Genomic DNA, 16,828 nt, shown 5'->3' on the forward strand with positions numbered 1-16,828 from the left:
ACTTTACTTGAGCATTTTTTTTTGCCTACTTTATACTTCTACTCCACTATATTTCAGGGGGAAATGTTGTGCTTGTTGTACTTCACTACATTTATATGGCAGCTTTCACAAATTAAGATTTTTGCATAAAAACATAAGAATGGTTTATGAAATGTGATGTTTGTTATACATTAAATTACCAAACGGTTTTTGCAAGTGCAGCTGCAACAGCTACTTGCTTAATCAGTCGATTCACAGAGAATTAATTGCCAACTATTTTCATAAACATTTTAGACTTTTTTAATTTGAGTTTTGGGGATGTTTTTTTTTTTTTTTTAGTTTTGTTTATCATTTTGGAGTTTTGGATGTTTTTTTCTTTCTTTCTAGGTAGTGTTTTAACAATGTATTTTTTTTTAGCATTTAGATCTTTTTTTATTATTTTTTTAAATAGAAATTTAAATTTTGACAGCGATCTTTCTATTCTTTAATGATTTGGGGTTTTTTTGGGGTGTAGATTTTTCTGTATAGGGATCTTTTACTTTTAATGGCCTACTTGAAGTAGCTACATTTTCCTGATTATTTACTTTTACTTCAGTACCATTATTAATGTAGGACTTTTAATATACTAACAGAGTATTTTCACAGAGTGGTTATTACTTGTAAGTACTTGTCTGAATACTTCCTTTACCACTGATTTTAATTAAATGATATATACCTCGGGAGTCACACGAATCTTAAGTCTTTTTTTTTTAGAGAAAACGGGACTAAATTAGATATCACAATTTAAAGGGGCAGAAAAGGTTGCATGTTATTAGAGTTGCATCATGTATGATTTCAAAATAAATTGGCCGATAAAGCAAAGGGTAGATAAAGTTTTTTTTTTTTTTTTTTCAAATGCAAAAAAAAAAAATCTCTTACAATCTTTTCATTTCATCCACAGTGTCCTTTATCTCTGATATACATTACATTACATTTTCTGCACTAACAAGCAGAGTGTTTGGTGTTTGTGGCACCTGACGGAGGGTGACACTGCAGAACACGAAAAAAGCCGAAGTGCAGCTGTAGTGTTTCCGAACGTGACGTCACTCTCCTGCCGAATACTGCTTCAGTTTGAGCCGTTATGTTCAACCAGACATACTTCATTGCAGATTTTTATTTTCTGATTGTTTTTTTGTTTGTTTTGAGGATTTTTTCTTTTGCATGTTTTTTTTAAGGTGGAAAATGTTTTATAACAGATCTTTTTCTTTTACCTGCTAAGTACCACACATGCAAATTCATTCAGATGCAACTGGTTGATTGATTGAGATGTATAGCCTTTGTAGGTTGTACCGCATATTGTCTTTAATTTAAAAAAAAAAATCATTAAAAACTGCGGTTTCTGATTATGGCCACTAGGTGTCACTCAGACACAATATTGTTATGGGATGAATTGATCACACTGAACAGTTGCTATTGCATTATAAAGCTCAGCAGCAGAAACATAACAGCAGGAAAACGACATAATGATAAACCACAAGTTCCTCCAGAAATAACCTCTTTTTCCATTATTGCCAGCTTACATGACTGGTTTTAAGAAGCCATTGAGAAGATACTGGGCTCTGAGGCTCCTCGGGCCGTCGTTTCGCAGTCTAATCAAACACAGCAGCATGATTCAGGAAGCTGTTCTTAAAAAATAAACTTGGACAACCTTTGACCGCAATTACACATGCTCTCACTTTAGACTGGTAAATGATTGACTTTAAATTGATAGAGCAGATGGAGAGCTACAAGGTTTTACAGAAATCTCATGGCTGGTAAAAGTATTATGAGGAACTATACTGTGGCTAATGTAGTACTATATACCCACAGGACACTGGGAACAGTTTTGAGACATTGATCATAAGCTACATAGAGCCAGGAAGTCAGCTAGCGCGTTTGTTCCAGCTGATATTAAACAGGAGCAGGATTTCCATTGAAAGTTCAGATCTCCTGGGATCTTATCCAAAGGAAAATTGAATTATTTTCTTCCAGCTAATACAAGACACACATTCCCATGGTTGACAGATACTGGAAGTGTGTTGCCCTTTAAAGTAGACCTGAAAATGTGTACTTTATGTCAGTTAGAGCAAAAATAACAAAAACACACAACAACTCAAATAATGACACGTCATCTTCCACATTCAAAAGAAAGCTTTAATTAGAAAGTTATATACACACTGTAAAATTAAATTAAACTTTATACAAATATTAAATTACTATCTTCACACCCACTGCCATGTACAGAGGAAAAAACCAAAGCTGAAAGCATTGAAACTAAGAATCAAGATGTGTACTTTTTTAACCAGTTATTTTCAGGGACGCAACACCGTACAACAGTGCTTCTGAATGCAAATTAAATTTTTTTTCTTCTTCTTTTCAATCCCGTAATATTTTAATGCCTTGTAGCAAAGGAGAAGCAAAGGAATAGTGAAACATAGGTGCTTATAGGTTCATCATCATCATCATCATCATCACAGTAGCTGTAGAAGCTAGGGGAGGACAGAGAAGGATGGACATTCGTTTAGTCGTGTCCACAACAAAAGTAAACTCATTGATAAATACGCAAAGACAGTTTTATGCATAGAATAGAAAAGAACAGAGTAAGGCCATTGGGAGAACAGAATACGTTGCGATATTGTAAAGCAACCAACGCGGAGACTTAAGATTATACAAAAAAAAAAAGAAAATGTACAAGTCTAAGGCAACATTCTGTTTGCATTAATAATGTAGCCATTGACAATGACAGACAGCCACAAATGCCAAATAAAACGAGAATAGAAACTCTTATATGTTGTTCTGGGTTTGTTTTTTTTTGTTTTTTTTGGAGCAGTTAAGCTTGAAAAGCAATTTTCAGGATCCTTTTGAGTTTCCAGGGTGACCAGCTCAACCACCAAAGCTTTTCAGCTGGCGATGAAAACAGAGGATGATTTCTAACAACACAACATGATTCTCTGAAAATGTCCACTTGGCATTAGGAGGGTGATGGTGGGGTGCTATATCACAAAACATGCACTGCAACCAGTTGCAGTCGTGTCAATAATGCACACAGAGTGGAGAGTCTTGGGTTCAGTGTGGAGGTGGGCGAGGGCCGGTTTCCTCTGAGGGGACTTGTGTTTTCCAGCCATTCAGCAGAAAATGATAAATAATGTAGCTCGCGAGTGGATGAATAATACACACATTGTGTAGTGGACTCATTGCCTGAAGTGACGCTGGTTTGTTCATGTGACTTATTCAATGCTGGGAGGGATTTTTCCTCCTGTGGTGAAAGACGGGACAATGTGAAGCCAGTCTCTGATCTGAAGAGAGGCAAATCAGGAAATGGCTGTATCGAGGCCTACCATATGAGGACATGTCCTCTCCTGCCGAACTGACACACAAAGACGCGCACACACACACACTCAGATTCAGCAACGCAAAGCAAAGACACGCCAATAAATACAGTGGGAAGAAAAAATTAAACAAACCTTTAACCCTTTAAAGCCTGGAGAGACTTCACTTTTCTTGTGCTGCTTTCAGATGCCTTTCACACGTACTTAACCTTCGAGCCCGCAGAAAATTGGCGTGATTTCTATCAAATTCATGGGAGAAAAAGCATACGAGCAACCTGGTGAGATATATTCCAAAAATTGCAAGAAATTAGTAGATTTAGAAAATTATGTTTTTAAAAAGCCCAGGGGAAAAAGATTAGGGAAAAACTATATTTATAGCTTAATATCATTATTACACATTTCAGGGTTACCAAACATTTTTATGGCCAAAATTTCAAAACTTTTCCATGACTTTTCAAGGACCCATTATAAAATTTCTATTTTGGAAAAGCATGAGCTTCAATGCATTTGCAGTACTTTTCGATACACACTTCCCATAACGAATGCCGCCACTCTACGTTAGATATACTACACGTGACCTGTCTTAATTTATCTTTTTTTTTTTTAAATGAATTTTTAGATACTTTTCTTGTACTTTTTTACTAATCTCTTGCTAATTTTGGGGTCGTTTCTTTTGTTGCTGATTTTCTTCCCGCGTTTTTGAAAGAAATCAAGCCAGTTTGCTAAGGTTTCAAAAAGTTGAAGTTTAGCCCGATCACTATGAAAGACATCCTTCTCCTCAGCTGTTCAGACAAAATGTGACATCATGTCTCCCTCTCCGTACGGCACAACCCTGGAACCAAACACACCAATCAATCCCACTCATGCCACAGAAGGAGCACCTTCCAGATACTAGGTGCAGCTGGCAACAGAAAAGAAAGTAGCAGGGTTTTTTTTTTTTCGTTATAGTCATGATATGGCGCTTCATATTAAAAAAACAACAAAAAAACACTGCGCCCTGCTTTTAGCTTCTGTGAAGTGCTTCTCATTCCCACTAATCCATATGCTAGACGCCACCCGCATTCACAGAAAGCTAGAGAGGGAGAGACGGAGGAGGCTTCATGCTTCATTCAGAGTGGGCCACCGTGCTGTGACAGCAATAACTAAAAACAACATGCAGCATTCACAAAGCGGGCCACAAAAAAAAAAAAAAAACAGCCATCACTCACAACTTTTCAAGTACAGCGGGAAGACGATTCTGATTCTGAGCGCCCACAGTGTCAGCAGCGAACATCACAAGTTTTATTTTTTTCTATCTGCAGTAATCCCAGACAGAGTCGACGTGTCTCGATTGCTATAGCCTTCTCCGGTGAGTTTATATAGAGAGCTACACCTTAGAGGAGGAGGCAGGTGTATGGTGATACATAGCCTATAGTACACAACCTTGACTCAGGGTGTATGTTTTACATATACATAGGATCTACAGGATTTATGTTGAGCTGGCACCATTTTGTTTGTCTCGGCTTGTCTTTGATCCAGCAGCGGGGTCCAGTGGTGCTCCATCGTTGCGAGTATCGGTTGTTGCTCTGCGGTTGGTAGCGATGGCAGAAGAGGTTGCGTGGGGGAATGGGGCATAGTTCTAGTCTTTTCTCTGCTGGCTGCTGAGGGGAGTCAAGGGGGGGAGTAGGTAGACAGCCACAGTCAGTCCTGGTCAGCAGTGAGAGATAGGGAAATAAGGGCTCTGCTGCTGATGCTGATAGCGGGCTGGGAGGCTTCATGCTTCCTTCAGCAGGGGAATATCTGCAGGGGAACACAACAGACACATTAGGAAAGAGAAGTGGCTCAACAGTCAGCTGTTTATTCACCGCACAGTCATGCGATCCATTACATCACCAAGAAGAGCTCAGTCTAACTGGATTTCATGTGCGTCATCAGAAGTCACTGTTTTTGGCCTGTTGTCATATTTGGTCCCCGTCCCTGCTGAAAACATTCTATTCTCTGACTGAAATCTTAAAGGTACACTTAAAATCCTAGTATTCCTACTACTCTTACTACTAAACAAAATATAAAAGTACTGAGACCAGTTAGAATAGTGAAAATGAGAGAACTGATATAAAATAATAATCACAAATAATAATTACAATTACAATTACAAAATTACATAAAAACAGTGAAGTTGGGGCTTTATAAAAAGTTGGTGACTAGATGCCCGATTGGTCAGCAGCAGGTATCCAAGAGACACAGCACAAAAAGAAATGCAAATATAGCGGGGCCAAACACCAAATGAGAATAAATCTGGGGTTGGCTTTTATTTCACTTTTGCTGGCGATCTTTTTATACAGTAACTGACAATCCTGAGAAGTATTTCTTTAAATAAAACAGCAGGCTGTCTTTAAAAGGCTCCTTATTGGTTATTTGTCACACTATTGTCTTCAAAAAACTGTAGTGTCTAAACATTCCTCACCATTGTACCACTGCATGCGTGGTAAGCTGAAATATTTACTTAAAATCATTCCAATGTTTTGAGTTATTTTGTGGTTCATTGTGAGCTTAATCTCTTACAGAAAGTACAAGCTTTTAATTAAACGCTCTTTGAGGTCTTAAGTGAATGTCTTGAGCAATACCTGAGTCTAAACAATAAAGAAAACCGCAAATGGGGAACATTTTTTATCAAAAAGTATTGATTCTGCTAGCCAGTGAAATTACTCTCGACAGGTTTCTTCACTAGTCCTTGTTATCAGAGCTGGAAAGATAAATCTGAAAGTATTTGCTCACTGCAGGGCACACTGTGTATGTCTGCTAGATAATAAATAATATGAAATTACAGTGCAGAAATGCCAAAGATGCATCTGAGATAGTATGGATGTATTTTTCAACTGTTCACTCTTCTGCTTAGCATGGTAATTTTTTTTTTTAAAAGGGACAATTCACCCCAAAATCAAAAATACATATTTTCCTCTCACCTGTCGTGCTATTTATCACTTGTGAGTATTTTGGTGTGAATTGCCAAGAGTTATAGATATCGGCTGCAGAGATATCTGTCTTCTTTCCAATATAATACAACTAAACTGCCCTCAGCTGCATGATGAAATGGTTGGTGGATGTTGTTCTGTAAAAAGAAAATAGTTCCTACATGAACGTTTCTGTGGATTATCTTGAGTAACCGGGTCATGATTTCTGGAAAGAGAAATTGCTGTTGAGTATTTCAAAGGCATTTTAATGGCGCTTTGAGCTCCACAAGCCGAGTGCCATCTAGTTCCATTATATTTGAAAGGAGGCAGACGTCTCTACCGCTGATATCTCTCTGCAAAATAATCTATTTTGATAAATAGCACTAAAGGTTAAGAGGAAGTATGTATTTTTGATTTAGGGGTGAAACCTTTCCTTAATGGATTTTTCCCAAAAATGGTGTATCTTATGTGTTTGAGATATATCGTGATCTGTATTACTTCTTGTTATAAAGCAAATGAAGAGAATGAGAGTTTTTTCCTTAAGTCTAAATTCTTGCTTGTGTTGTACGTCGCTTTGGATAAAAGCGTCTGCTAAATGAAATTGTAGAATTGTAGAGTTTCCTCTTACCATCAGAAAACTCATCTGTAGAGGTGACAGAAAGCAGACTGTGCTGGTCGCTACTCTCAGAGTCTCTGCGGAGAGGTAGAGGGCCTGCGCATGCACCCCCAGGGTGCTCTCTAGCCCATGATGATGAAGAAGAGGAGGAGGAAGAAGGGGCCTGATGAACCAGTACCGTCTCTGCGTGACGGCGTGAGGAGAAAGATGAAGAGGAGGACGTGGATGGGAGACAGAAGTCTAAGTCTCTGTGGTGGCGGGTTCTCCTGGGGCCTTGGCCTCCCGTGGCTCCCTGAGGAAGCCCCTCGGAGAGCACGATCGGGACTCGAGACTCCGGAGGAGCCGGAGGAGGTGGTGGAGAAGGAGGAGGACCAGAGGCACCACAGGGTCCACCGCTTCCATATACAGCCTCTTCATAGGAGGGCAGCGTCACCTGGACGCCCTCGACCATGATGGAGCTGGACTGGCCTGAGACGCCCTGCTCCCTCCTGACGGACACAGAGGCGAAGAAAGAGTGAGAAAGACAGAAAAACAAGAGTGAACAAAGTGGATCCTGAACGCAGGCTCAGGTTGATGATGCCACTTGTGCTGCGTGCAGCAGCAGAACCTTTGAGAGGAGGTGATTAGTGTTGATTGTACAATCTCTTTATAGCAGGCTGCACTAAGCCTTCAGGCCCACAACACAATCAGCAAGAGTGCCAATGAGCATTAGATCAAATCGCTCTGGCCTTTTTTAAAATCACACTGAATGGTTGCAACCATCTTCTTTTTGTACTTTCACTTTCATTTCTCAAGTATTTAAGAAATGCAAACTTGATAAACTAGTTGCCCGAATTTTTTTTTTTGGTTTCTAATGCGGACAACTTGTTTCTGGAACAAGTTTCAACCAAAACTGAACAGTAGGTGTGTCCACTGAAACAATGAATGGTAAAAACTGATGCGTCACGTTGTGGCACACTGGTAGGTGGTTTTACAAGCAGCAGACATAAAAGGGCAGTGTTCTTCCTGAGCAAACAGGAATACAGCTTTCAAGAGTTTCTGGTTACAAAGTTTGTGCAAGAAGGAAATGGTTGATAAAAGAAAATACTTTCAAAGTTCACCCTCAAGAAAACAAAATGCACAAAGTGACATAAAGGTTGAAAGCTCTGCGTCGAGAGGGGCTGTAACACTCTCTTTATGACAAAAACTAGGGGAAAATGTAGACTTAAAGAACATGATGGTATTTTATTAAGCATTTTTTTTACCTGAACTGGCAAGCGTCAACTTCCCTAGGAACAACTTTACAATGGAGTCCATTTAGTCAAGCCACACAAGAAGTCAGAGGGTCAGAGATGTTTGGCAGGCAGGATATCTGCACAGTATTTGTCGACCGTCTCACAGAAAAGACCGTCTTCCATATTTCACCGTCTAGATAGCCATTTAGCAGCTTTTGAGTGTCATGAAACTCAAAGCTTTTTATATTTCAAATTAAAACTGGGCAGTATGAAGAAAATGAAATGTCATGATATTTTTTAGCCAAATACCAAGAAGTATTTACACTATGAGAGTTTTAATAAATCATTATCAGTAATGTGTAGGGCTCATTTTGTTTAAAAAAATGTAATAACAGAACATATACCAGTTCTTCAAAGTAATACTGATACCAAGTGAAACCTTCATTTGATAGTTATTTATTTGACTTAATTTGATGCTTATCACTTAAATGGAAGCAATCAGTTGTGTAAAATGTCAAAAGACAACACAAGCGTGTGGTATAGCCATACTTTTGACCATTTTGGTGGTATCTCGGCACGCTGAACTGCCAACTCTGTAAATACACCGTAAATATGACTTCACCAGACCACAGCATGTATGGGTTTGTAGCTGTTGCCAATCACTCGTTGAATTAATGCAAAGAATGCTTGTGGTGATTAGCTGCAAGCAAAAACTAAAAAAAAAAAAAAAGTTTCTAGATCAAGGCACAAAATGGATTGAATGCAGGTGTTGTTTGACTGGAGAAGTTTACATACTACTCTGCACGGGGTTATTTCGGTCGATATCTTAAAGCTATTTATTACAGAAACCCAGCCTTAGTAATGTTAACACGATGACTAAGCAGGTAAAGACAAATAAAAGAACAGCCAGGACAGGCTAGAAAGTTCAGAAAATTACATCACTTGATTGCAATGCGGTCTTTAAAACCCAGAAAAGAGAACCCTTCTTAAATATTATCTAATCTCATACAATGAATTTAATATCAAAATATGCTGAGTGAAGTTACAGTGTGACAATAAATCAATGATTTATATGGCATCTCAAACAAAAAGTGACATATTATAACAGAACTGATTAGCTAAAGCGACCAAAATAAAATCTGGGATGTAAGAAACTAGAATCTATTTTATGTTATCATATAAGTGTCCATTCCTTAAAAAAAGGTTGTTCAGGTTTCATTTGACTGGATGTTGTAAATGTATATGTGTATTGTTGGCTCCTCTAAACTGATCTGTGTGACATCAAATTCTGTAAATTATTTTTAAAAAATATGTTGTTGTTTTTTTTTTTTTTTTTTTTTTTAAATTCCAATTATTTTGGGGTTTTATGATGCAACATCAGAAAAAAAGTTTCTTATTTTCCTACTCCTAGTGTATTTGCATTTTTAAGACTTTTGAAATATTGATTTGAGACATTGTAATCACAATTAAGGCCTTATTTATAGACTAATAATTTCAATGCCTTTTAAGACTTTTAAGGATCCACCGGGAGCCTGTTTTATATGCTATTAATCATTAATTTATTCGACAAATCTAATAAAATCCCAGTATGTTGACATTAAGGATTGGGAATATGTTTAGGGTGAGTAATGTGTGTGTTTCTTACCTGCTGTGATGGAAGGACTTGAGTTTTGGCTGCACAAGAACAAACAGTACCACTAACAGCAGGATGAGTGCCACAGAACTGGCTGTGGACGCCACGATAGACAGAGCGGGAATACCCAGCGGAGAGCTCGGCTCCTTGTCTGAGGGGCACAACAAGAGACAGACAGGAAGTGAAAATGTGTTCACAGATTTTGATTTATATTTCCTGCATGAGGTTGTGTGTGCGCACAAAGATATAATACATGAAAGGTAAAAGTGAGCAGAGATGACAGACCTTGTGTGAGTCGGCAGCTAATCTGCATGGGACCGTCCCACTCGCCGTTCTGACAGGTGAGGAACTTGTAGTCTCCCTTCAGAGCGTAGCCCTCGTCACAGAAGTACTCGATGACGGTTTTCTGGGTGAGGCGGTGGCAGGGAGACGGGTGACAGCGGTAGCCCCCGTTCTCTGGCTCAGTGGGGGGCGAACACACTGGGAAGAAGCAGAGGCAATAAAGTTTTTCACAATTTTTGCTGTTGTTGTGTACTGAAGATGCTACCTGTATTTCTACCTGTGGTCAGGTTTGAGTCCTGTGGTTTAAATGCTCATATTCTGGGTGAGATTTCCCAGCATTCCCTGCTGGCTCACTATTGGTGTTATGATATTGTGTGATATTGAACTGATGTGATATTTCAGTTTTGATGAAGTCATGTGTGTTGCGTGCACAGACTCAAAGACAGAAGTGTATAAAGCTGACCTTCGAGAAAGTGAGACTTTCTTTTAATGAACTTGACCATGCAAAGTTTTTAGTAAAAGGAGGCCATGAAAATTGATTATTCTAGTTATAATTAGGGCTTTCTATAGACAGAGAACTTAATTCTTGGCTGAGTATACTCAAGCAGAAGCCTAACTTTGTAAAGGAGTACAGAATGATCATTTGTGTATCAATTACTCACTCAGTGTTACGTTAAATTCGGAAAGGAAACGTTTTTCTCGCATGCCTCCACAGGGAACAAAGATTCCAAAAACAGAGAAAAGTCTTGATGAACTGGAGTGTAAGGGGCTCACATTTAACAACGGCAAAAACTGGATAGGAAGGTTTTAGTGAAAATACATGTTTTTGGGAAGTCCTGAGCAAATGACTGGATAAATGAGACTTTTTGTTGTGTGAGAGTTTATACACAGATGTTTGGATAATTTTGCTGCTGCTAAACACAGCCCCCCTTTGCTCCAGTTCACCAAGAATTTTCCCTATTTTGGATTCGTTCTATACCCATGGGAGGTATGTGAGAAGATGTTTTGTTTGTATAACAACAAATATTGTGCTAAATTCTGTTCTTGTGTGCTTTGTTGCATATGTGTATTCTTGCTCACCGCTGCTTCTGATACAGCTTGGAGGTTGATGGGACCAGGCTCCAGAGCTGGTGCAAATGATGGTGGTGGCTCCATCTGCAGTGTAGCCGGGCTCGCAGCCATAAGTCAGCAGGGTGCCCGGGGGGAAGGAGCCCCGGTTAGCTTCAGTCTGGTTCAGCAAGTCTCCGTGCTGCACGCCAGGTGGCCGCGCACAACCTAAAAGACACAGAAACAAGTGAAGAGAATAAGAATTAGTTGGCTGCTTGAAGGCGCAAGTGATATTAGCTGCTAAGGTTTTGCTTTCTGAACCAGACAAATGTAAGATATGACGCTTGTTTCTCAAGGCTGGACTTATGATCACTTACTACTTATGTGAGGAACTACTAGCTTCAGGCCAGCAGCCAAAGTTAGATTCAGAACCATATTTTAATAATGCAAGTTAATTATCAGGCATGTTAGTAAACTTAGTGGAGCTGGAAAGTGCCTGTAGACAGGATATAACATCTTAATTTTCAATTTATGCAGGGATTTAAATGTATTAGAGGCCCGCTGGGAAATGAGGACAAGTCGTCTCACATGGGGCCTGATTCTTTGACGCATAATGTACCAATATTATGTCAAACAAAGAGTATTTAAGATCACTAATGGAGCTCGTTATGGCTGACTCCATCACAGTCTCACAGAGAGTCTTGATAATTTTAGTTTTACATAAATGTGGTACTGCTGGAATATTGTGCTGTTCTATCATTACGCTGACATAAAGTATCTGCTAGTCTCCTCTGCAGGCAGCTGCCACTGGGTCAAACAACTTTTCACAGGGAAACTCTGTCAAGTTGACAGGTTGGAGCTGATAATTAAAACTCAGAGGTATTGTTACTTGAAACTAGGCTGCATTTTACACAGGCGAGGGGAAAGCACTGTATCAACATGACAAGATAGTTGGAGACAGCCACGCTGCGCAGTACAGAGAATACTTTAAGTGCCCACGGTGGATTAAAATGTCACAAGGAGGTTCATATAGATCTGATTTCTCTCGATTATTTCTTGCTCATTAAACTGTCTTCATCCCAGGCCAGCGCTAGGTCTATCTGTCCAGGCGGTGAGACAGGAACTTCTCATTTGCTCAGCTCTAATGACAGACTAGAAGCTCTAAGCCAGCCAATAAAGATCGGAAGAAGCAGAAAACCCTGAGTTAATTTTGCTTTGATCCACCTTCCCACGCTCCATCTATGATGTTGCAAGTGTCACGCCAGCTCCCTGCGTCTGTGTGTGTATGTTTCATTGCAATGTCAGAGTAAATTATCCGAATGTGTGCTGTACTCCCACTGCTCCACACACACTGTCCGCGCGCACACACAGGCTCACGTTAATACACACGCATTTGGAGCTGCAATCTGGCAAGAGCAGAGCGTCTAAATCCAGCAGGTCTGACATAACATTGCAACACCTGTGTAAACCGAGACACGACAGCAGGAGGCCGACTTTACTTTCAGTATTACTGATCTTCAAGAGTGGCCGACAGACATGCCAGGCTTATTAATGCTCCTCTGAATCATCTGTGAAGGGGGTTAGAATTTGGGCTTCAGTGGACATTTTTTCCTACAACCCATCTGAGCCATTGTATATAAATTAAAGGAGCAGTGTGTAGGATTTAGTGGCATCTAGCTGTGAGGATTACAGATTGCAACCAGCTGATCTTCTCCCACATGCCAAGCGTGAACTCTCGGTTAGAATTCCTTCAGTGTTCATTGTTCAGGAGCTTTTTTTTTACCGGGACTCGAATTATCTGCAGAGGTCTCTTCCTCTCCAAAACAGATCAGGTGATTTTAACCACTAAAAACACAAAATTATGCTGTTAAAATGTTTTTTTCCTGGCGCTGTTTGGCTCATAGCAGACAGGCCGCTAGCCCAGCACCTCTCATAACTTAAGATTGAGATGTTTTTACCAAAAGCCGAATTATCTGCAGAGGTCTCTTCCTCTAAAAAAACACACCGACCTGGGGATGGTAGAAACACTCACTAAAGCAGTTTCACGTCAAAATCAGTGTTTTTCCGATAACTTGTCACAGAGAGGCTACTTACTTCAAAGGTGGTGACATGAAAAGTTGAAAACACGTATGGCCCTATCTACAGCCAGGTCTTTTTTTTGTCTCGTCTGTTCTGCCATGGTAGAAACCTGGCGGTGCAACATGGTGGACTCCATGGACGAGGACCCGCTCCGTATGTTGATATAAACGGCTCATTCAAAGTCAACAAAAACAGGACAATTTTTATTTTCAGCTGATTAATCACGGAAGAAAACAAACTGATTATATTTACTTTCAACTCTGTCATCATATCGCCCTAAATCCGACACACTGGACCATTTAATCTGTGAGAGTAAGTGAAAGATTTTGATTTTGTGTTTTATCTGTTCATCTTATCTGATGGATTTATTAAATGGAATTATACAATGCACAGTGATTTTTCTCACTAACAAGGCCCAGACATAAGTACATTTAAAACACCCCCACAAGGAGGAACATTAATAACGCCATAAACACTAATGACCATATGGCTCATTATTTAATCCTTGGTCTGAGTATTTATAAAATCATATTAGCCATGGTCTATTGCAAGGACTTATCGCTTGGTTGACATAAACAAACACACCAACATTGCAAACAGCCACTTTGTCTTGCCTCCGTGTGTGTTTAGAGATTGAAAGAGAGACTATTTCCACAGCAGTGCCTCTAACATCCTCTAATCTCTAGGAAGAAACGTCGCTCTAAGCTGGCAGCGCAAGATTAAAAGCAAACACTCAAATGTGCGAGCGCCTACTCACCCACACACACACATACACACATTCAACACACACAAACAAAGACACTCCCAGGACTAAGTCGTGTGATACCAAAGGGTGTGTTATTGAATTCAGCGGGGGCCAGATTTGGTGTGTGTGCTTAAGAAGAGCTAACACTGCTACACTATGAACCTAAAATCAGGATACAACTGCGACTGTGGATGTTGGAGGTCTGCTGCAGTCTAATCAAACTACTTACCTCTATCACAAAATACTTTGTTATAGGGCAACAATTGATTATAATGTTTATTATTAAATTATCTGCTGATTATTTTGTTGGTCAATCAATGTATTAGAGGTGGGTAAAGTGTTGATATTATATAGCTATCATGAGTTTGTGAATTTAAGGGGAAAAAATATCAAGGCCTTGAAAGAGATGGAAAATAGATCGAAATAGACATTGAAAGTACTTTAATTTATATATTGTGTGCAAGAATGCTCTGTCTCTATCACTCACCTTACACTATGTATTGTTTTAGTGTGCTGTTTTAGAGAAGGCTAAAGAGCACATAGTCTGTCATCACTGTAACAGCACATGTCAGGTCTAGCTAGCTGTTGCATGATATTGTGGAGAATGAATTAAGGGCTTCCTTCAACATTAAACACACATTAAGTTACACATTTTTTTTAAAAAAAGTACAGCAACTACTGTATTTTGATTCAAATCATGATGCAGTAGCTCTGTAAATAATTATATTTTGTGTAATTCAGTGGTTAAGTTGTGATACCTAGTTAGCAGCATATCTATGTAGACCAAGGTACTATATTGACATGTAATACAACCATGACAAACAGTCCGGTTCAATGTCTCAAAGACAAGCTGAAGGTTTAATATGACATGACACATGCTTGGTTTGTGTGTTAAAGCAGTAATAATCTCTCTCACTCAAACACATAATGCTCATTCTCTCACATGCAGAAACACTATCTGCACACCCACATTTCAGGACGCCATTTGACACCGTGACCTGAGCAGTTGTTCACTGAGCTGTTTCAGGGCGAGTGAAGGCCCTCTGAGGAGGAGATGGTGTTAATGGAGGTGGTAAAGATGATGAATTGATGACCCCCGGTTGGTAGGCAGCAGGGGACAAAAAGGCCTAAGGGGGCAGTTTAGGTGAATAGCCTCTAGCCAAAAGCCACTGTTACGATCTTTTGTAGTGCACTGGAGGCAGTCAATGCAACTGCAGAAGACAGATGAGTGTTAACAGCATTCATTATCTGATTTTAAATAGCTTTCTCATCTGCAGGATTGTCTTGGGAATAAAGGCGTGTGCATATGGAGTAGTTTTATTTATTTTCATGTTTGTAAAGGTATACAGTGGTATTTTTAAATACCAAAATGCCTTAAATGCATTTAAAACATTGGGCCTTGCCAATACCTTAAAACTACAGTAACATCTTCAACACAGTTTTCATGATCTGACCAAATATGAAAGACTGAGCTCAACAAGGAAAAACATAATCTGAGAGAGAAGGTACTCATCAGTATAAAGATTTTTTTAAAATACAGAATAGGAAAATCTAGTTTTTCTTGTAACTTTAAGCAAATCCACTGTTTATATTGTTAAATCTACAAGGAACTCCTTGCATTAGCGTTATGAAACGCTTACAGTGTGAAGCTTAACCCACTCGAGGCTTAATTCTATCAGAGGTCAGGTCATAGAGGTCACTGAAGTCAGCTCAGTCTAAAAAAACCATGAAGCCAGTAAAACATCCATTTCAAAACTTGCAGTCTTTTCAGAAGCAGAATAAACCCAGCTCTCCCTCTCATGCCAGGACAACATTGTGCTGCCTGCACAAACCAGCCAGTTCAACCATCCAAATGTCATTTGCATTTACTGCACTTATGCAAGTAATATTGGTTAAATGGCATGGAGATAATATCTGACACAAGCCTTTGCCTGCCATAAACACACAATAAGCATTCTTTTTACAGCATGCTCAAGAGCAAAATGTACCAGTATGATTTTTACTACCATCTGTTATCTTTACTTCTGTATTAGCAGTAATAATAACACTAGCTGACATTAGCTGATAGATAGCACTCAAACATATACAGCATCTCTGCAGCTTTAGGTTCTGTTACTATGGTTGTCCTAATGTCATGTTTTCTTGTATTAGAGCTGAAACGACCAGTCAATTACTTAATCCTTTGATCTACAGAAACAGAATCCACAACTGTTGTGATAATCAGTTATTAACTTAGGTCATTTTCCAGGCATTAGTGCCATACATTTTCTGATTTTAGCTCCTCAAATGTGGCAAATTGCTGCTTTTCTTCATCTATCTTTGGGTTTTGAACTGTTGGTTGGAAAAAAAACAAAAAGTCGTTTAGTGGGTTTTCCCATCAAGAAATCAGGCCTACACACAAGTACACTTGGCCCCATAGTCCAATCTGTTTGATTACTGTGAATCATTGTGTGATCACTATGTACCGGTACCCCCATCTATACTCGAGTACCCTCTAAAAGGTGGTCTCATTGGTACATTTGTACTCCAGTGCGGTACACATCAAGTGTGAACACTAATTGTACTAAACCATTGGAAAAAGCAATAAGAAACTTGGCAAGAAATGTCCTGCAAATTGCCAAGAAATTAGTTAAAGGTGACAAGAAAATGACCTGAAAATTAGCTAAAAAAAGAGAGAATCATAAGAAAATTACAAAAAAAACACAAGTGAAAAATATCAATCTATAATATCAAACTATATTTATAATTATTAAAATTCTATATTCAAAATTATGACAAGGAAACTATTTTTATTATTTAGATTACTTTATTTTTGTGTTTTTTTCAAGTAATTTCCTTTTTTTCAACTTTTTTTGCTGATTTTCTTTTCTTTTGTGCCTACCTTTTTGCTTATTTTTAGGTAATTTCTAGTTAAATTGCTTGTTGCCTTATTTCGATGTTTTTCAAGGCAGTCAAG

General features: G+C 39.0%; 1 protein-coding gene across 1 annotated transcript in view; it reads right to left on the reverse strand.

Annotated features, from left to right (window-relative positions):
• Window positions 1–3,984: 3,984 nt before the first annotated feature.
• susd6 (sushi domain containing 6) overlaps window positions 3,985–16,828 on the reverse strand; it is a 41,173-nt gene continuing 28,329 nt past the window's right edge. The window contains exons 3-7 of the mRNA XM_042503103.1: window positions 11,082–11,276; window positions 10,005–10,199; window positions 9,732–9,870; window positions 6,885–7,360; window positions 3,985–5,105 (exon numbers count right to left, since the gene is read on the reverse strand). Coding sequence (XP_042359037.1) covers window positions 5,080–5,105; window positions 6,885–7,360; window positions 9,732–9,870; window positions 10,005–10,199; window positions 11,082–11,276 — 1,031 coding nt within the window. The 3' untranslated portion in view covers window positions 3,985–5,079. The remainder of the gene's footprint in view (window positions 5,106–6,884; window positions 7,361–9,731; window positions 9,871–10,004; window positions 10,200–11,081; window positions 11,277–16,828) is intronic.

This window comes from Plectropomus leopardus, chromosome 16 (assembly GCF_008729295.1).
Source record: "Plectropomus leopardus isolate mb chromosome 16, YSFRI_Pleo_2.0, whole genome shotgun sequence".
NCBI classification, from domain to species: Eukaryota; Metazoa; Chordata; class Actinopteri; order Perciformes; family Serranidae; genus Plectropomus; species Plectropomus leopardus.